Source organism: Lissotriton helveticus, chromosome 8 (genome assembly GCF_964261635.1).
Source record: "Lissotriton helveticus chromosome 8, aLisHel1.1, whole genome shotgun sequence".
Lineage (NCBI taxonomy): Eukaryota > Metazoa > Chordata > Amphibia > Caudata > Salamandridae > Lissotriton > Lissotriton helveticus.
Genome location: NC_136069.1, coordinates 533,360,620 through 533,382,081, shown reverse-complemented (window position 1 = coordinate 533,382,081; position 21,462 = coordinate 533,360,620). Strand labels below are relative to the sequence as shown.

General features: G+C 46.6%; 1 protein-coding gene across 1 annotated transcript in view; it reads left to right on the top strand.

Moving 5' to 3' along the window:
* DIAPH3 (diaphanous related formin 3) overlaps positions 1-21,462 on the top strand; it is a 2,176,287-nt gene that overhangs the window by 1,405,362 nt on the left and 749,463 nt on the right. The window contains exon 22 of the mRNA XM_078657410.1: positions 3,103-3,232. Within this exon, the coding sequence (XP_078513536.1) occupies positions 3,103-3,232 (130 nt within the window). The remainder of the gene's footprint in view (positions 1-3,102; positions 3,233-21,462) is intronic.

The window sequence follows — 21,462 nt, the reverse complement described above, 5'->3', positions numbered from 1 at the left end:
ACCTTCAACTAACGTTTGGGTTTGAACACTGCTGCTTTTATCATATGCTTTCTGATACATTCGAAGTGGATACTGAAGCCACTACTTTTTGTGAATCAACTAGCCAGTCATTTAATGTATGCATTTATTGTTTACATTTAGATTTTTTTTTAAACTCTTAGATCGGAAGAAAAGCATATTTGAGAGGCCTTACCTTATTGGATTTAGTCTTTGCCAAAGAGGTTTGATGAAAGCTGAAATTTCGTTCAGTAGTTATTTCTGCAATTTTAAGCCAAATAAAACAAATAATAAGAAAATATTTTGTTTTGGCTCTACAATTGTAGCATGGTCACGTACCTAGGCTTTATCTGAAGAATATTTTATCATTTTATAGACCATGTGCTCATGGAACTGTGCTCATTACCAATGTATCAATACTACTAAATTGTGAATATGACTTCATTTCTGATATGGCCAACAGAAGCCGTTAAGCTCCTGGTTCAAGACATGATAGCCTTTTGTACACTCGGATAATACAATAGATGCAAAATCCGGACAGCAGAAATGTTGCTGCTGTTATACATGTTTAATAGACTCTGTCCTTCCACTTTGAAAGTGTATTGTTGGACACATGCCCTATGACAGGGAGACGCTTGTTAAATGTTTTTATTTAACTTATTTTATTCTTTCATATATTAATATACAAATTTGATAGGTGCATCTAACACACTACACACATATGAAAAAGGTGTCACACTTTTCACATACTGGCATGATCTCGATCAAGTAGATTGTTTCTGCCTTTCATCTATGAATTAAACGTTGAAACCAAAACTTGGGTCTTCAGAGCTGGCCTGCACCTCACGAGCGCACATGGCTATCTGCCCCAATGTCTTTCAAGCTTTCCATCCATCACTTTTAGAATAATTGAGTGTATTGCCTTAGGTGGGAAGGGTATGCCCAGATGTGGGTCGTGTGCACACCGTGCCACTGAAATCAAGCTATATCTGGCGGATGAGCTCTAATAAGAGCGAAAGTGGTCCTTGGTTGCTTGTGTTCTGGTTCAGGAAGGACTTGCCGTGGTAGCTTATGCTGGGCTCTTCCCATTGTAGCAGGATCAAGACTGATTTGCATATGACTGGCTTAAAATTGAGGTGGCATGGTGTGCAAAATATTCAAGGCTGTCACTAGTGCATTCCTCAGTTGACAAAATTGGACTTCCTTCCCCCCTCCTGGGTTCCATGTGTTATTGTAGTCTTGTGCTTTCTGTCAGTATCCACTTACTTGAACTGGGACACTCTCCCGCTTTCATATTGTGAGTTGCCACTTAGCGAGTACCTTAGCGAAGTCCACAAAAATGTTAGTTAATTCTTTTTTGTGGGTGTGGGAATAGGCCTAGTAAACCACTTTCCGGTGGGCAGTCTGTCAGTCATTTCTTAACAAGCCTGTTACTGTTTTCCAAGTATTTTGACACACGCATGTCCAGACCACGTGGATGGAATCTGAATCTTCCACGTTGCTCCGTCGTAACATGCATTACCCCTCTAGGCAATGGAGGGCAGCATTTAGGATTCGTTCCCAGTCTAGTCACTCTCTGGACTAGAGGTCGAGGAGAAGCAGTAAACCCAGTGTACAGTTTGCGATTAGATCCGGATTTACATATAGCAGTGCTAGATAACAACGAAAAAGGTTTTTCCTGTTAAAGCATGATAATGTTTGTGGATCTACAAATAACATATTGCCATATGACACCTATGTAGAGCTCAGAGAGAGAGAGACCTTTCGCCAATCTGTGCAGTCTTGTTTTTGAGGTCAAGGTTCAGTCTGCTTTAATAAGAATTTATAATGCTGATATGGGGCCAGATATACTTGTTTATAGGCACAGGATCTCCCACTTTTCCAATCAGTCAAACTTTTATTGGGGTGTATGAAGTTGCAAAGTTATCCGCTGTAAAGTTTGTGTAGTTTTTGTTCCCCCAAAACCTTGCAAGTTTCTCATAGTTTGCAATGGTAGCAACAGAACTTATTTTGGCTGGCCCTGCTGAAGTTCGGTCACCTTCAGGTGTCTGAGTGAGATTAGGTAGTTGGATGGATGTTTGACTGCAGAACATTGAGAGCTCTGATGTTCTGCCTGCCACCACTATCATCATACATCTTTATTCAGTTCATAAAATCACCATAAAAGAATACAAACAGCATCTTCATTCTAAAATCCATTACTGATAATTAACATAAAATGATAATAATAGTGCCTGTCAGTAGGCCATAGAATGTGTGCAGACTACATGCACATCCAATCCTTGGCTTCTTTGCAAAGCTCTCAGAGCGCTGCACTCACAAGTGCCAGTTGTGGTACAGTCTGAGCTATGCAGATGAGGACTGAGATGAAGGGTGCATGTGTCTAACACGGCAAAAGACTAAAGAACAAAGTGGTGTGAGAGAGATGGAACAGGAGTGTCTGACAACTTCAGAAGGCCGCACCGTCCATTGGCCTTAGTAAGGTGTATTTCATTCTCATATTTTCAGAATCGAAACACTTTTGATTATAATTATTTACAACAAAACTGTTATTTATTGGTTACATCGAACAAACACTGGCAAAGCCAATAGGTCAAGCTCTTTTTATGTATATGGTTTGGTTATTGTGTGACATTGCAGCATTCAATTGCAAAAAACGCACAGAGGCACCCAAATACTTGTTAGGTGGCTCTGTGTGAAGCTCAGGATTTTAGTTTTTATATTTTTAAGTCGTGCCCTTTGTTTCCCTTGTTTTACATCAAATGTTAAGGTTTTGTCTTTAGTTATTGGCATACGGTTAGAGCGTTGGTGACAGGCAGAAGACCGGTGAATGTACAATTCATTTTGGGCTCAAGGGTACAAGAAGGATTCGAGCTATGCCAGAGACAGGCATCTGCCCACGAATAGTAGATGTTACTGGTATTTTTTTGGTTCATGTATATACAGCATTTAAAAAAATTGCATACAGACTTAAATTACCTATTGCAAAGTGTAGGAAATTGCTTTGGCCGTGGATCTCAATGCATCCAAGGTGTGCTTTTTGCTTCCTGGTCGTAATGCACAGTCATTCTCACAGTGAGTTTGTTTTTGTTTGTGTCTCTTTAGCTCAAGGACACCAAGTCAGTGGATCAGAAAACAACGTTGCTTCATTTTCTGGTTGAAGTGTGCGAGAAAAAGTTCCCGGACGTCCTGCATTTTGTTGATGACCTGCCCCATCTAGACAAAGCCAGCAAAGGTTTGTGAGATGAGATTATTTTCTATGAAACACTGTCAGAAGCGTGCTTGGCCCGGTGCTTTGTTAAACAAGTGAGTACGCAATTATGGAAGACGTCTCCTTCTCTGCCAAGAAAGGTGGAAAAAAGATGGCCGCAAAGCAATCGCTGGTGGAGCCAAACTGGGCATCAAGCCAGCTGCGTTTGTATGTTCTGCCTGCCTGGCCCCAGTCACCCCGAGAACAAACATCGGGAAGATTTCAATTTGAAAATGCATAAATCAGACATAAAGTGTTACTCTACCCAGTTTGATACCTTACTTTGTCAGCACCAGAGGCGATGCGGCATTTACCCAATTAAAGGCAAAAGTGTCGAGTGCTCATTCTCTGTTTTCGGCTTCTAAGTAGGCCTCTATTTTTGAAGTGTTAAAAATGTCAAGATGTTCCTTTTCCCTTTTGATTAGTGTATTCAACCCCCACCTTTCCCCACTTTAGTTATAGATTTGACTTTCAGCGGTCTTCTATCGGTCACTAACGTATTTAATATAATTATTTATGTTGCTTCACCAATTTAGATCAATTTGAGACTATGCGGGATGGTAGTGATCTGCTAGGGAGAGCTGGTTGAGAGTGACTGACCAGGGAGAGCTGATGGCGGTGATCTGCTAGGGAGAGCTGGTTTAAAGTGAATGACCAGGGGGAGCTGATGGTAGTGATCTGCTAGGGAGAGCTGGTTAAGAGTGACTGACCAGGGCGAGCTGATGGCAGTGATCTGCTAGGGAGAGCTGGTTAAGAGTGACTGACCAGGGCGAGCTGATGGCAGTGATCTGCTAGGGAGAGCTGGTTAAGAGTGGCTGACCAGGGCGGATGTATGACGTTACAACGCATACTTTTACAACGCCTACCTTTACATCGCAAGTTTTATAACGCATACCATTACAACGCATAATGCTTTTGGGCACTGGATAGTGAATAGTTTAATTTACTATTCCAACTCCAGTCCCCGTGGATAGTAGGGAAGGTGTTGGATAGTAAATTAAACCTATTCCCTATCCTAGAGCGCCCCCCAGCGCTATGCGTTGTAATGGTTTGCATTGTAAAAGTTGCGTTGTAATGGTAGTTTGTTGTAAAAGTTTTAATGTAAAAGTTTCGTTGTAAAGGTTGTATACCGACCAGGGCGAGCTGATGGCAGTGATCTGCTAGGGAGAGCTGGTTAAGAGTGACTGACCAGGACGAACTGATGGCAGTGATCTGCTAAGGAGAGCTGGTTAAGAGTGACTGACCAGGGCGAGCTGATGGCAGTGATCTGCTAGGGAGAGCTGGTTAAGAGTGACTGACCAGGGCGAGCTGATGGCAGTGATCTGCTAGGGAGAGCTGGTTAAGAGTGACTGACCAGGACGAACTGATGGCAGTGATCTGCTAGGGAGAGCTGGTTAAGAGTGACTGACCAGGGCGAACTGATGGCAGTGATCTGCTAGGGAGAGCTGGTTAAGAGTGACTGACCAGGTCGAGCTGATGGCAGTGATCTGATAGGGAGAGCTGATGGCAGTGACCTGCTAGGGAGAGCTGGTTAAGATTGACTGACCAGAGAGAGCTGATGGCAGTGATCTGCTAGGGAGAGCTGGTTAAAGGTGACTGACCAGGGCGAGCTGATGGCAGTGATCTGCTAGGGAGAGCTGGTTAAGAGTGACTGACCAGGGGGAGATGATGGCAGTGATCTGCTAGGGGGAGCTGGTTTAAATTGACTGACTAGGGCGAGATGATGGTAGAGATCTGCTAGGGAGAGCTGGTTAAAAGTGACTGACCAGGGAGAGCTGATGGCAGTGATCTGCTAGAGAGAGCTGGTTAAGATTCACTGACCAGGGAGAGCTGATGGCAGTGACTGCGCAGCCCTCCCATCAGGAAGGATTTGGAGAATGGTGCCATTCTGCTATAAATGTACATTATCCTTGCCTTGCAGCTGTTCAAATCGTGTAGGGAGGAGAGCATATAGTAAAGTTAATATTATTTTTGAAGAAATAAAGAAATTGAATTTAGTGGACGACTTTTAAAAGTAGCCCCAGCATCCTGTTATGCTGTAGTAAAGCGAAATCTAACCAAAGTATCTGAAAGTGTTTCTTTGGTGTTTTTGTTCTGAGAATTTCCCCTCCTAATTATTTTTGCATAAAAAATAACATATGGGGCACAATGTGTTGAGTCAAAGAGTTGAGCTGGTGGTTTGCAAGTGCAGGAACTAATGTGAGTGCGTAAATGGCTGGTTCAGGCTGTGCTTTTGCAGCTGAAACCATTGAAAATGGAGGGTTTTCCCCACTATATGACTTAACTTATGGTGGTCTGAGGACAATAAACACCTGAAAACACCTAAATGAATGTAAATAACTACACTTATGCCATTCTTGCCAGGGTTTAAGTTTCATGGGATTAGTCTTCCAGTAAAGGTCTGGATGACCACCTCTTACCATCCTCATTACCCATGTGTCACCTGTTCATTGCTCAGGTTAAAAACATAGTACCATGAAGTGGTGCCAGAAATATGGGGTTGATGTAAGCTAACGTTCTGGTATGAAGAAAGCCCATCTATTTCTTAAATCTTCCAAAAGAATTTCAAGTTCATCTAGTGTAATTAAACTGTACCTCTGCCAGGGTAGGACACACTTTCCTGAAAAAGAATACCCATGGCCTTTGTTATGGTGGACCATGTAATATAATTAATCTAGCAGAAGAAGCAAACTTTACTCTTGGATAAGCCATGTCAAAAAGGAATACACCATGTAGAACAATTCCCTCTCTGAGAGCAGGGATTGTCAAATGTCCCAAAAAGGAGGGTGGAAGCCACGTGGCTAAGCGTTTACATTCCAGAGGCCGACAGATGTGTTGTAGCTTGGAAAGAAAATTACAACCAGGAGATTAAATGTTAGTTGTGCAGACCAGAGAATATAAATAGTGATTAGTGCTGGGTGCTTCCTATACTAGAGAACGAGGAACAATACTCGGTAAAGAAATGCATTTCTTGGTACCTGCTATGGCAAGCATTTATAAAAGTAGTATCAGGCAATCAATTTTCATAGCAGGGGCTGGCTCCCAAGAGGGTACGGATGCGTCACTTCAAGCTCCTCAACTTTGGCGTGGCCGAGCAGCAAGATGGCCGCTTGCTAAAGTGGCTCTGCCAGCCGGGTACATAATCCGTCATCTATCCTTGTCAATACCACCAAATCTACGCATTTTGTAGATGGGAACGGACGGCTGACCTGGAGAGGAGCAGTTTGATCCCAGCGAGGTGTCCGGAGATCATTGTATGCCACGCGACATGGCCTCATGGTCCTGCGACCTGGGCCGGGAGATTACCGCGCGGCTGGGTTGACCCATCGTATCGTTGCCAGAAGCTGGTCGCGTCTGAGAGCTGCTGTTGGAGCCCGCGTTCAATGAGGGAGGAGAATCTCCAGCAAGCGACGAACTGCAGCACGATCTCAGAATCGGGCTGAGCGAAGATCGCTGACCGGGATCGACTGGACCCCGAACGGAGAAGTAAGAAGACGGCGGTGGCTGGAATCCCTGACAGTGCCGGTGAGGTGCTGTGGGGCCGGTCTAGGGCACGGGCAGAGTGGCGCGCTGACCTAAGATCCAACTGCTAAACCCCGGGGTGCTAGGGGTAAAGTAAATGGCGGCCTGGAGTTAGACTGCGCACCACAAAAGAAACTTGTGGAAACTAGCGGCAGCCATTAGAGAACCTCCCCCGGGTGAACGGTGGTTGTGTGCCGGGAGGCGTCGACGCGGGGAAGGAGAACTTCTCTACAGCAGGCTAAAAACCTACGACACAAGCGCAGACCTGAAAGCCTACCGGACGAAATAGGGGGACTGCTCCCCTCAGCGCTCTGCCGTCTGCGCGCAGGCCCTCCATCAGATCGGCTGTGAAAATCATACAAACACAGCGCTGCCTAAACCCCTAAAACGAAGAAAGCACGTATGAGAAGTGGGCTACAAGACATGGGGTCAACACAACTAACATTGGTGCTGGAGAAACAACTTGAACCCGACCAGGAGGATGACATAAAAACGATGCTACGGGAGGTCAAGGTCAGTCTATAGGACGTAGACTCTAAGCTAGACTCCCTGGCTCTACGCATTGATCACGTCTCCCAAAGAGTGGATAAGCACGAATCTCGCATTGACACCCTGGAGACCAGAATTTCAGACTCAGACGATCGCCAGGTGGAGACGCACAAATGGCTCCTCTGTATGGACAAGGTGTTAGAAGTAATCAAAACTCACAACGAAAACCTTGAAGCGAGGTCGAAAAGGAATAACTTACATATCACGGGCATTCAGGAATCCACGAACATTGCCAACATGGAACAATATATCGAACAATTACTGAGAGAACTGTTTTGTTCAGGTCTGTCCGAAATGTTTCTCGTGGAAAGAGCACATCGCCCTCTGGGACCTAGCCACCCTCCTGCAGCACAGCGAGACTGATATTGGCCCGCCTACTAAATTACAGAGACCAGGATGCTGTGCTGCGGCTGGCCTGTGAAAAAGGGAAAATTCAACACCAAGGAAACATCGCCTTTTACCCGGATTTCACACAGGCTGTTTAGGCTGCACACCGTGAATTCATACCAGCTAAAAAGCTATTAAAACAATCAGGCCCAAAATATGTCATGCTGTATCCAGCAAAACTGAGGGTACAGATGGCAGGCAAACCCATGTTCTTTACAGAGGCCGGTGCCGCCCTGAAATTCGCAAAACAAGCGGCAAGGAATCAACAACTAAGAGACGCAGCGGCTTCCCCGAGCAGTCAGCTTTGTGACAATGACTAATGTATTTGCCTGTTGGGCAACCGTCCAGGATTACTAGTCACAGTTCTAATGGGCCGCATCTTAAGCCAATATAAATGTTCACTGTGTTAACGTTGTATTTTGGGTGGTACGTAACTAACTTGGCCACCCTGTTGCCTCTGCAACAGGGTAGTATGCCGGCAAATCCTTGCCCCCTTGGAATGATTCCCGACAGCCCTAAGGGATTAGGGCTTCTGTTCGCTTTGGGATGCAAAGGGTATACACAACCTGATTGGGGGTTTGGTGTGGGAGGGGGGAGTTGTTGTTCCAGTTGTTGTATGTTTACTGCAGTGCATATGTGCTTCATACTTCATTTCCTACAAACTGCTTTTTAGACATGTCACCCACTACCCTGGGCCGTTATCCTGTATTGGAAGGGACTATTCGGCACACCACCGAGGGCATGCCATGTAGCGAAATCGACAATCACAAGGGACAGATATTTTTACTGGTCTGTCTTATCTAACATGCCTCACTTGGAACGTACCTGGTCTAAATGACCATAGAAAGATGGTCCAAATACACTCCCACCTCTCGAGACACTCGGCGGCCATATGCCTCCTTCAAGAGACCCACCTTAGGTGCGCAGCTTGTGACAGGCTGAAGTCCAACAGATGGAGCGAAGTGTTTACATCATGCTACTCTAACAATTCTTGCGGAGTTGCCATGTTAATTAAAAAAATAACCCTCTGGCAAACCCTGAAGGTAGTTAGCAATACAGAGGGGCGCTATGTGTTGGTTCTGGGAGTGCTGTTTCACCAGAAGGTACTAATTGCTAATGTTTACGGACAGAATGCAGACGACCCCTCTTTCTTCCAGCATGTGTGGCACACTATGCAATCCATGAGGGATGCGGCATTAATATGGGTGGGATTCAATACAGTAATGTCCTTAAAGGATGACTGGGTGGGAACCTCACGTACGCAGCACCCACAAGCAGCTGCAGTTTTAAAACAACTTGTAGAAGACCACGATCTCGTGGACACCTGGCGAAACCTCCACCCTAACGCCCGCGAGGGTAGTTGCATCACGCAGCAACATAACGCATGGTCACACCTGGATTTTTGGCTCACTTCCCCAGATTTACACACCTGGATATCAGACGTGTTCCATCATGCCCGCACGCTTTCTGATCCCTCTCCAGTTACTCTAACCCTCCAGATACCCAGGCCCTATAGACAGCCTTTTACATGGCGCCTGCCCACCAGTGCTTTGTTAGATTCCGCTTTCAAGGAGGAATTGCACACACACATTACAGAATACTTTAATAAGAACGCATGGTCTGTGGACTCTATGGGAGGCCTTTAAGGTGGTCATTCGAGCACTTTGTATATCGGGGCAAAACAGGGTGCTCAGGGATATACGAGGCTGTCTGGACCGCCTAGCAACGGAGCTACACACACTCGAGCGACAATATTACGTGACTCTGTCTGCGGAAAAATTGGGACAAATTCGTAGCAAATTGACTGCACACCAGGAGGAGGCGGACAGGGAGGTGAAATTTCTCCACAAGTACGCGACTGCGAGGAAATATGGTGAGGGTGATCGGCCCGGGAAGACACTTGCGAACCTACTGAGGCCAACAAGGGAAGCTACATATATCACTGCCCTCACCACCACAAATAACGAACTAGTACACTCCCACCCCTCCCACCCCCCACCCCGATATTTTAAATACCATGCAAGATTTCAACTCACAACTATACACATCTCATTTATCACCCGCGGACTCGGTGCAAGAGGAATATTTTGACTCCATAGCGCTTGTATAGTTCAACAACACACATCGCAAGTATATGGATATACTATTTACGATTGAAGATGTGCGTCAGGTAATTGGCAGTTTGATGGCGACAAGTCGCTGGGGGCGGATGGCCTCACTGCAAAATTTTAGAAAGCATACGCTGAGGAGCTTGCTCCTCACCTCCTCGCTGTGTATCAGGAGGCATTGCAGGACGGAATTCTCCCTGCATTGATGAGAGAGGCGATTATTATCACACTTCTTAAACCAGACAAGGACCCCCAGCACAGCGACTCTGATCGTCCACTCTCATTGATAAACCTGGGCGCTAAGATTTTTGCAAAACTTTTGGCTACCAGACTACAACCGCTGCTTCTATTGATAGTCCTACTGGACCAATCAGGCTTCATAACGGGTAGAGCAACTTCGCACAAGACGAGAATCTTATTTGGACTATTACACTATTTAGCGTCAAACTTACCCACTGCTGCAGCGCTTCTAGATGGCTCAAAGGTGTTCGATTTGGTAGAGTGGGGTTTTCTCTTTCCTCTGCTTAAAAGAATAGGTTTAAGCCAGATCTTTATAAAGCAAATACAACTCCTATACACACAATCAACGGCCCGTCTAAGGGTGAATGGGATGTTATCAGACCCGATACCCATAACTCAAGGCACCAGGCAGGGATGCAGTTTGTCACCGCTACGGTATGCCATTGCGACAGAGCCCTTAGCTGCGTGCCTGCGCCAACTCCACGCCAACAGGGGGATCGGTTTCTCTACCAGGGCACTTACTGTGTCTATGTACGCGGATGATATCAAGCTTTATATGGTACATCCCCAAGATAACCTGGCCCCCATGACAAGAAAGGTGGTTCATTTTGGTGGGCTCTCCGGAGTAAACATAAACTGGAGCAAATCTGTGATCTTCCACTCACGCCTGGCATACAGAAATTCGCTACTGAATACCCGGTGCATGGGCTTCGGAGCTTGTGCGATATCTCGGGGTATGGCTCACCAACGCCATGCAGGAAATATGGACCTCCAAGTATGGGAAAGTGGTGGCCTGGATTGAGGACAGGGTCAAAAGATGGAAGACTCTTCCTCTTTCATTGGCCTGTCGCATAGCCGTAGCCAAAATGGTAATCTTGCCCAAACTACTTTACCTCTTTGTAAGTGTGCCGCTCCCACTCCCAATGCACTTTTTTAGGTGATTAAGATCTCTCAAGATAGAGCTGGTGTGGGCAGGGGGTCAACCAAGGATAGCCTGGGAAATACTGACACTACCACAGGAACAGGGAGGGCTGGCAGCCCCGGATTTTGTTCTGTATGCATACAGTGCACAGGCACAACTTTTACACTTTTGGTCCCACCCCACGCCATACCAACCACATGTGGCCATAGACCTAGACCGTGCCAATCCCCTGCCACTATCAACAGTGCTATTTCAGCCATATCGTGTCCCCGCAAGGAAAGAGATACCGTATGAGTTATAAGATGGGGATAGGAAGGTATCGTAAAAGAGCACGCCAAGAGTTACTGTATGCACCATCCATGCCACTTTTTAATAACCCTATGATTCCCCCCTTTATGGAACGAAAGGCGCAAGAACGCACGAGCGCAGATAAATAGCAGTGAGAGGCGATCTCTATCCTAATGACACTTTCCTAACACTTAAACACATGTGTTCCCCAGCAGAGCCGACAGCACTAGACATGCTACTATAATATCAGCTCCGCGAGTCCTGTAGGAGCAGATTCCCCACATTTCCGGCACCACCGCCTTCCTTGCCGGCGCTTGAGAACCTGTTGACGGTGGCGTCGGGACGGAAACTTATCTCACGCATTTATAGACACACCTAAAAGACCTCTCCGATAATAATTCCCCCCTCGCAGGTGGCCTGGGGTGAGGAGTTGGGTACACCTCTTACAAAAGACCAATGAAAGCTGAGCTGTCAACAGTTGGAGCGCCTGCTGCCCAACTACCGCCTCCGGCTTATACACTTTAAGTACCTACATCACCTCTACCGGACTCCCATACACTTACACAAAATGGGGCTCTGTGAAGATGATTGTTGCTGGAAATGCGGTGCCCCACACGCAACCTTCATTCATTTCTCTTGGAGCTGTAGACTCTGCAAATTTCTGGCTTGAAATCTACAAACACATTAAAGACATCACTTGGTTGGACCTCCCTTGCACACCCATCACGTCCCTGCTTGGGGTGCTGGAAACCGCCTAAATCACATAAACTACCAGCAATGCTCCTATTGATGGCCAAACGTCAGATAGCCTTACACTGGGGGGCAGCTAGACCTCCGTTGACTAAGGACTGGGTCACACAGGTCACTTATTGCAGGACACAGCTGTCTGCCTATTGGGAACTCCAACCGACCAGATCCCGACCTATGGACATTTGGGAACCATTTGTAACTTGGTTAAATTCTAGAATGGAGGATGTTATATATATTAATTCCAGGCTATATGTTTTAATGAGCCATTCCTTAGATCTTACTGTATAAATTTACCTTGGGAGTGCAATGCCGTGATGTCCTATTGTAACTTTGCAGTTATTGGCGTTTCATACTGTAGGAAATACTCTGCAGGCCCCACCATGGGCTGGAGTACGTGGGAGATGGACATATCTGATCAACTTACTACAGTACAACATTGCAATGTATGTTTTTGTTGCTTTGTTATGAAAATGCAAATAAAAAGCAATTTAAAAAAAAAGCTCCTCAACTTTGATGTCAGTATTTCTGCTTCCGCCTTTCAATGATGGTCTGCTAGACAGCTGATACCATAGCAGATATATCCTCTCTGGATCCCCTTGCTTCCATGTTCCATGTTCAGGCACTGTTACACTAGCTTCTGTGGAATAGTTACTCTAGCGGGGTCCATGGTCATGAGTCACTGGTCTCTTAAAGATTCTGCGACAGCTGACCCTAAAATCACTAACAATGTAGGACCATGATGCTCTGTGCAGAATAACATCTCATAATATATAGACCTAGCAATAAAATGTTTCTAAGTTTAAGCTTCAACAGCCAAGGGCCTTTTCAGGGAAGAACACAGATTAGGTGATGGTGAAGATAAACATTTCGATATTGACTAACTCTGCGAGGAGCAGAGCTTTTGGGGATATTTTCTAAATGAGATCGTTCATGCATTTGGCATACAGCCACCAACACAGCAGTGCAAGGGCACTACAAATCTTTGCTGCCGTTTGGTCAGCATTTGCCAATAGGATTCTGAAGCAGGGTCCTTTCTCAGCGAGGTTCCTTGGACATGCATACTTTATGAAAATATCAAATGCATGCCCTCTCGTACATATCCCATGCCACTGTTGAAATACCTACTATAGAACAGCTGCAGATTTTAATTCTCCTCTGTCTTCAATCAGAAAGAGTGAAAGATGAACTCGTGGGGGCCCGGGAGGCTTTACGTGCAATAGTGCCCCTCCCTGGGGCCAGCCTCTGTGCTAGAGCACCATCTTTAGCTGCACAGCCAGAAATTCGTCAGACAGGTCCGCTGTCTTCATCCTCACCATGCCCCTCCACTGCCAGCGCATCAACCCTCTGGACTGGAGCATGCGCCAGGAGGCTGCATTGTGACTGTCTTGGGAATATGTCATCATTTTAACCGTGATTTGTTTTATACTTGGAGGCTGCAGGCCTTCTGACACCGTGCTGCAATAGAATAGATCAAAGCCCTGAGGTCAGAGTGTCTTGAGAATGTATTCTCTGGTAAGTGACAGGTCTTGAAGGTAAAAATCAGGCCTTGAGTTTTTAAAAAAAATATATAGTTTGTGCTTGCATCTTTTAGAAAGTACTTGTAAGCATTTAATGGTATGCATAATACATTATACAATGAGCAAGAAGAAGTAATTGGACCTTTATTTCGTTTCTTTTTATTCGGGCCAAGGTAATCTCATAATTGCAGCTTCTTTTTCTACAGATTTGCTAAATTGATTAATCGTAAACAATAGGTCTAAGTGTTGCACGTTCCTGAAAGAGAATTATTTAGGTTTTTTCACGTGGAATTGCCATTAGTAATCTATATATTTTAAATAGAATTTTTGGATTGGATTGTTTAAATATTTGAGCGCAGTGAGTCCTAGATTCTTTAATCAATTCAGCAAGAAATTGGGTGTAATCTCCAAGCGGTACAATAAGCATAGTGGTTTCGTACTCCTTTCTTTGGCGGCGGCATCTTGCTCTTCCTGTAAGTCCGCAGATCGTAGGACGGCGTTTTCGCCCTACTAGGAAGGTCATGTGAGGGGCCCTCAGACCATTTCATTGGGGCAGCAGCGTCTTCACTCGGTACCATTTGACTGAAACTCTGACTAACAGCACAGACTTTTCAAGTTTATTCTCCTCTGAGTTATGGTGTCTGGTTTGGGGACATTCAAAAAGCTTCCATGGGAATGCATTCCGCCCATTGCTTATCATTGGCTTTGTAGCTCACATTTGCTTGCTTTCGATTTGCTGACTTTGTTTAATTTAAACTGTCTAGCTGGAGAGCGTCCCTTCCTTTGCCCAAACCCCTAATTACTGTATTCTCTCACCAGCACTGAATTTCTGTGAACAGAAAACAGAACGTTATTGCTTGTTCTTATCTTGTCACATTTCCTGTGCATTCAAAGACAGACGTCAAATGTCAGTCTGTCTTCCATGGGGCTTTGTGTTTACTCTACTTTTTCTGACTTCAAAGTAAGAGGATTTATGGGACAGTCGTGCTGGGTACTAGGGTGTGCTGTACAATGTTATTTTTCTCTAGCATAAAACAGCATTTAAATATCTAATTAAATTGTCCAGATAATTCAGAATGGGGAGAACACAAGAAGCACATTTTCTGCTAATTCTGAAGTGTGGCGGAAATTTAATACGATGAAAACAAATCAATACACTTGTGGAGGACATTTCCACACATTATGGTTTGAGCGCTGTACACTTATCAGTAAAACTGTATGTCTGTGCAAATATAATGGTCATTTCAATTGAAGATGTGTTGTCCGTAATGGCAGCGAGGTACCTCACCATTCAAGCACATTATACTATACTCTGCACCACTCCACACTATGCTACTCCACTCTGCACTGCGTTGCTTCACTCTACTCTGCATCACTCCAATTTACTCCTCTTCTCTACACCACTCTACGCCAATGAACTCTACCCCACACTGCTCTACTATGCACTTTTCACCACTGGTCTCAATGCCAATCCACTCTAAGCCACTCTAACCTACTTTGCACCACGGCACTCGGACACTGCACTCTATGCCACTTTCCTCTACTCTGAGACAATGTACTTTACAGTCCTCTATTCAACTCTGCTCCATCCTTTGCCACTCCATCCTTTGCCACTCCATCCTTTGCCACTCCATCCTTTGCCACTCCATCCTTTGCCACTCCATCCTTTGCCACTCCATTCTACACCGCTGCTCTCTACGCCACTCCATTCTACACTGCTTAACTTTGTCACTTAACTCAAAACAAATACACTCAATGCGCTGCACTCTACACCAGCCGCGGTCCGTGCAGGTACTGGCGGTGGGGCCTGGTAAGGGGGGATTTTGAGGGACGATGCAGTGGGGAAATTAAATAATTACTGTTCCCTCTGCATCCTACCTCGAAATCCCCCCTTACCCGGCCCTACTGCCCCACCGCTGGTACCTGCACGGACCACAGCTACTCTACACCAGTCAACTCTGCACGACGGCAATGTATGCCACTATACTCTAAAACACTATGCCACTGCACTCTGACACTCCACACCTTTGTACTCTACATCACTTTACTCTGCACCACTCTACGCCACTGCACTCTACACCAATGCACGTTATAACACTCTAGTCTGTGCCACTGCACTCTGCCACAGCACCACTCTGCTCTGTCACTCTACTGTACTGTACTCCAACACAGTCTATGGCGTTCTACTGCACTGTATGCCAACACACTCTAGGTCACTCTACTACACTCTGTCAATTTCCTCTACACCACTCTAATGTACTGTGTACCACTGCACTCTAAGCCACTTCCTCTACGCCTCTCTACTCTGGACCGCTCTACTCTGTACCACTCTTCTCTATGCCAGCACACTCTACTCCACTCTACTAAAGACCACTGCACTTTCCGCACCTGCACCATTGTACTCTGCACCACTCCATGCCAATGCACTTTATGCTAATACACTCTGGCACGCTATTCGGCAAGGCTGCACTCTCTTCCACTGAACTCAACACCACTCTACGCCACTGCACTCTGCGCTAGTCAACTCTATACCACTTTACTGCACTCAGCACCAGTGTACTCTACGGTGCACCATTCTACTCCCCTTCACTGTACTCTATTTCAGTGCACTCTATACCACTCTACTTTGCGCCATCCAACTCTACATCGCTGCACTCTGCGGCAATGGACTGTACACCGCTTTACTAAAAGCCAATGCACTCCATGCCAATCTACTCTGCACCACTGTATTTTACGCCGCTTCACTCTAGTCCACTCTACTCCCGTTTACAACACTCCACTCTGACACTCCACAATACTACACTCTGACACACCACTCATTAAACTCTACTCTGACACTACCCAACTTTATGCCACTTTACTCTACGACGCTCTATGCAACTCCATATCATTATACTCCTCTCTATTCTACAACACACTACTCCACTCTGACATTCCACTCTGACACTCACCGTCACTCGACTCTACAACACTACTCCACTGTACAACAATCTAGTCCACTCTGCCACTCCACTCTGACAAGCTATTCCAATCTACGCCACGAAGGTCTTCTCTACGCACTTCCACTCTGACATTATGCTCCCTCCACAACACACTACACCACTCGGCAACTCTATACACCACACAACTCTACATCATTCTGCGCTATTCCATAACACTCTTCTCCACCTTGACACTCCAATCTCTTCTACCCTCTAACATGTAGCCATACTGAACAGCAGCCACACATTGCTAAAACATATTGACAAAGCCAATAGCTCTTGCATAGATGAACCTATTGGCTTTACCAATGCTTGACCCTCTTGGTTTCGGGCTACAGAGACTTACATTTAAGCTGCTTAGGTCACACCATGGCTGTACAGTGAAGGGGTATAAGAACTACACTTGTTGCTTGTGTTTTTTTTGGCAACACCATTTTGTTCTCCCTTTCGCGCTACATATTGGAGGCCTATTTAATTGGGGTGGTTGCATATGGTGTATGACAAAGGCAAATCCTCACATCTGACGGTTGAGGCAGCACCTCCAATGCTTCCTGGTAAATGTGGTATGTATCACACAAATGAGCTAATTCATCTTTTTAGCCCTTTTAATGTGCTGCCACGCAATCCATGCAGACAGTGAGACTCTGGGCATCAGGGCGATACGTCCACTGAAGAACCCTGTATTTGACTACCCAGCTTCTAGTAACAATCAAATATACTCTGTAAGAGGAAGGAAAGTAATAAAGCAACATGTTGTACGGGCACGGAAATCAATCATCCAAGTCTCACTGGAGCTTTACTAAACTGCTGGTCCATGGTGAAACATCAGTTTTATTAGGGGTTTGGAGGCAAGCTTATGCTTTCTTTCTTTGCTTTATTCTTTCATAGCAGCAATTTCACAAAACCATCACAAAAACTATCTTTCCCATGAATCTTAGGGAAAGAGAAATAACAGAACATTGTCCAGGGAACACCGAGCATGTTCCTGCATTGTCCTTTCACTTTGTTCACGCCCCCTCTTTCTTCGCACGCGCAGGGTCTGAAGGTATTCCTGCTTCGTTGACTTGTTCCTGGAAAAATCAAAGATCAAGAACTGAAACTGATCTCCAAAAAATCTCTTTACTTCGAAATACAAAAGCATTCACTATTACCATTCCAAATCATCGAGATTGTTTGTAATAGTATATCAGAAAGAACGGATTACAAAATCATTTAAGAAGTGCTTGATGCTTACTACCATATGTTGTCCTGATAAAAAGGTATAGCCCACCATATCAGGTGGGACCTGGATTAACTTCTGGATGGAAACTCTCACCTACGAGTCCTTAATAGAATTGAAATTTTCTGTTACAATAGCTAGGACATTTTTCATTCTATGTCAGGACCAGAGGCAAGAATTATGTTTGTTGAACACTTCCTGATCACTAGAGAGGCCATATCTAAAACCGTTTGAAGGTAGATTCGGAGGACCAGTCTGCCAAATTCAGATTGTCCTCAAATATAGCCCGCAGAGAGAAGGCTTTCAATGCCATGGTCCCTCGAGCCAAATTAGCGCCAAATTTCAGCCTCCTGCATCACCCATCAAAGCCAACTAGTGAAAGGTACGGGAGGAGACTGTATGGAATGGGTGTCGCAAGGCAATGAGAAGTTGTGGTTCACAAGGAGGCCTTAAGTTCTCTGTCATGGCCTTGTATGCTTTGATACACCTCACATCACACAACATTAAATTCCAGGTAAGAGATTAACGCACAAGTTACTACTTGTGTAGCGCTATATCTGTAAGAGACATTAGTTAATGATAGATTCCTTACCTTAGAATATTCCCCAGGCGTCCAACTGAATCCGAAATGTGTTTCATCTGCAGTACCCCTGCGCGTCGGTGGGTGGCGTCGTGCGGCTCCACGCCCGTCGCTGGCATCTTAAGCGCTGAGATGATATCACGGAGACTACTTAGGCGCCACCCATGTGCACTGACGTCAGTTCTGTACACGACTTTCCGCGCCAGGAACTCCGAGCCATGCAAGAAACTGTTCACTGGTGCCATGAAACTAGGGCCCTGAAAGGGATGACCTTAACCCTGGAAATCAGTTCGCAGAACGGGGAAGATGGGTGGAGCGGTAAGGAATCTATCACTAACTAATGTCTCTTACAGATATATCGTTACACAAGTAGTAACTTGTGCCTCTGAAAGAGACATGTTAGTGATAGATTCCTTACCTTAGAATAGATACCCCAGCAATACCAACCCCGGTGGTGGGTCTGCGAACAAGATTACACCAGAATGTCACGAAGAACAGAACGGCCAAAGAAGCCGTCTCTCCGGACTAGACTGTTAAGGCAGTAATACTTGGTAAACGTGTGCTGCGAAGCCCACGTAGCTGCCTGATAAATTTCCTACAAGGGAACACCTCGTCCCAAGGCAGTAGTGGCTGCCGTTGCCCTGGTAGAATGGGCACGCAGCCCTACAGGAGGCTCCTTCTTGGCCAACGAGTAACATGCTTTTATGCACAGAACAACCCACGAGAGATGGTTCGTTTGTGCACGGACTGACCTTTTTTGGCGCCCACGTAGCCAACAAAGAGTTGGTCATCCACCTGGAACTGTTGTTTGCGCTTCAGATAGAACAAGAGCGCACATTTTGGGTCCAGACGGTGGAGCCTCTCTTCCTCTTTTGAAGGAGGCGGAAATAAGATGGGCAAAGTGGAAGGGCGTGACAACCTTTGGCAAGAAAGGACGGGTCCTTAAAACCACCTTGTCCGGATGAACAGAAAGGAAAGGAGGTTTGGAAGAAAGAGACTGGAGCTCACTCACTCTTCTGGCAGAGGTGGTAGTGACCAGGAAAGCCGTCTTGAGTGAGAAGACGCAAAGGACAGTTATGAAGGGGCTCAAAGGGAGCGCACATCAGATATGTCAAGACAAGGTTTAAGTCCCATTGAGGCATTATGAACGGCACGGGAGGAAATGTGTGCGTAATGCCTTTCCGGAAATGGTTAACAACCGGGGACTTAAAAAGAGAAGGCTGATCTGGAAGCCGTAGAAAGGCGGAGATGGCTGAAAAATAACCTTTAATAGTGCCCAGAGCAAAGCCCTGCTGGGCCAAGGATAGAAGGAACAGAAGAACCTCAGTAAGAGGGGCAGAGAGGGGATCCACAGCGTTTGCTGTGCATCATGCCACACATTTGTTCCACCTGCAGGCGTATACCGTCTAAGTGGAGGGACGGCTGGCTGCCAGAATGACACCACAGCCTTCGGGAGGAAGATGGAAAGCGGTCAACTGTCGCCGCTCAATCTCCACGCATGGGGGTGGAGGCTGGACAGGTTCGGGTGGAGGACTGTCCCCTGCTGCTGCGACATAAGATCTTCCCGAAGAGGCAGTCGGATCAGGGGATCGGTCACCATGCTGAGTAGCTCGGGATACCAGTATCTTCGTGCCCAATCCAGAGCCCCAAGGATGACTTAGGCCTGGTCACGCCGAATCTTCTTCAGAACTCTGGGTAGAAGTGGTATTGGTGGAAAGATGTACAATAGACCGCAACTCCACTCGCGCCGAAAAGCATTGCAGAGCGAGTGCCACCTTGGAAATTGCAACGCGCAGAACTGATGACATTGCGCGTTCTCTTCGGTAGCGAATAGATCTAACCAAGGCTCTGCCCACTGCTGAAAGAGACATTGCCCCACGTCCGAGTTCAGACGCCATTCGTGATCCATCAAGCACTGGCCGCTGAGTTTGTCCGCCTTGGCGTTCAGAGAACCTGCCAGATGTTGAACCACCAAGATAATGCCTTGATGTTCCAGCCATGTCTAGAGGCGCAGAGCCTCCTGACATAGGGTCCACGACCCCACCCGCCCTGTTTGTTGCAATACCACATGCCGGTAATGTCCGTGAACACCTGCACTACACTTCCCTGGACAGAGGGAAGGGATGCCTTCAGCGCTAGACGGATCACCCAAAGCTCCAAAAGGTTGATATGGAGCCGGGACTCTGACGGAGACCAGAGACCTCTGATCTCCGCCTCTCCCAAGTGGCCTCCCCATCCCAGGAGGGACGCATCCGTCGCCACTGTGTGCTCCAGTTGGGGAATGGAGAGGGATCTGCAGTCGACCCAATCCTGGTTAGTGAGCCACTACTGCAGTTGCCGTGCAGTCCCCTCCGAGATCTGGACGCAATCGGGCTAGTTCCCCTGATGCTGTGTCCACTGGAACTTCAGGTCCCACTGCAGAGCCCACATATGCCATCAGGCATGTTGCACTAGCAGGATACAGGAGGCCATCAGGCCCAGGAGCCTGAGGGTCATCCTGACTGAACCCCCGGATAGAGGCCGAAAGATCTGAATCATAGCCTGAATATCCCGGACTTACTGCTCGGGAGGATAAACCCGAAACTGTGTGAATCCAGAACCGCTCCGATGAAGGGGAGCTTCTGAGTGGGACTCGGGTGCGATTTCGGCACGTTGATGGAGAACACTAGCAAATGCAGGAGGCCGGCCGTAGTCTGAAGGTGGGTGACGACTGTCTGGGGCTAGCCCGCCTTCAACGACCAGTCGTCGAGGTAGGGGAAGACTGACACCCCTGACCTACGCAGATAAGCTGCGACCACCGCCATCACTTTGATGAACACCCAAGGGGGCTGGTAAGGCCGAAGGGGAGCACGACAAACTGAAAATGCTCTTGGCCTACCATGAACCGCAGGTAACGCCGGTGGGCCAGCAGGACGGGGATGTGAAAATATGCGTCCTGCAAGTCCAACGCTACCATCCAGTCTCCAGGGTCGAGGGCAGCCAAGACCTGAGCCAGAGACAGCATCTTGAACTTCTTCTTCCGGAGGAAGCGATTGACGTTCCTAAGGTCCAAAATGGGGCGCAGGCCCCCTTTGTCCCTCTTGGGGACCAGAAAGTAGTGGGAATAACAACCGCGTCCTACTTCTGGCCCAGGAACGAGCTTGATGGCTCAC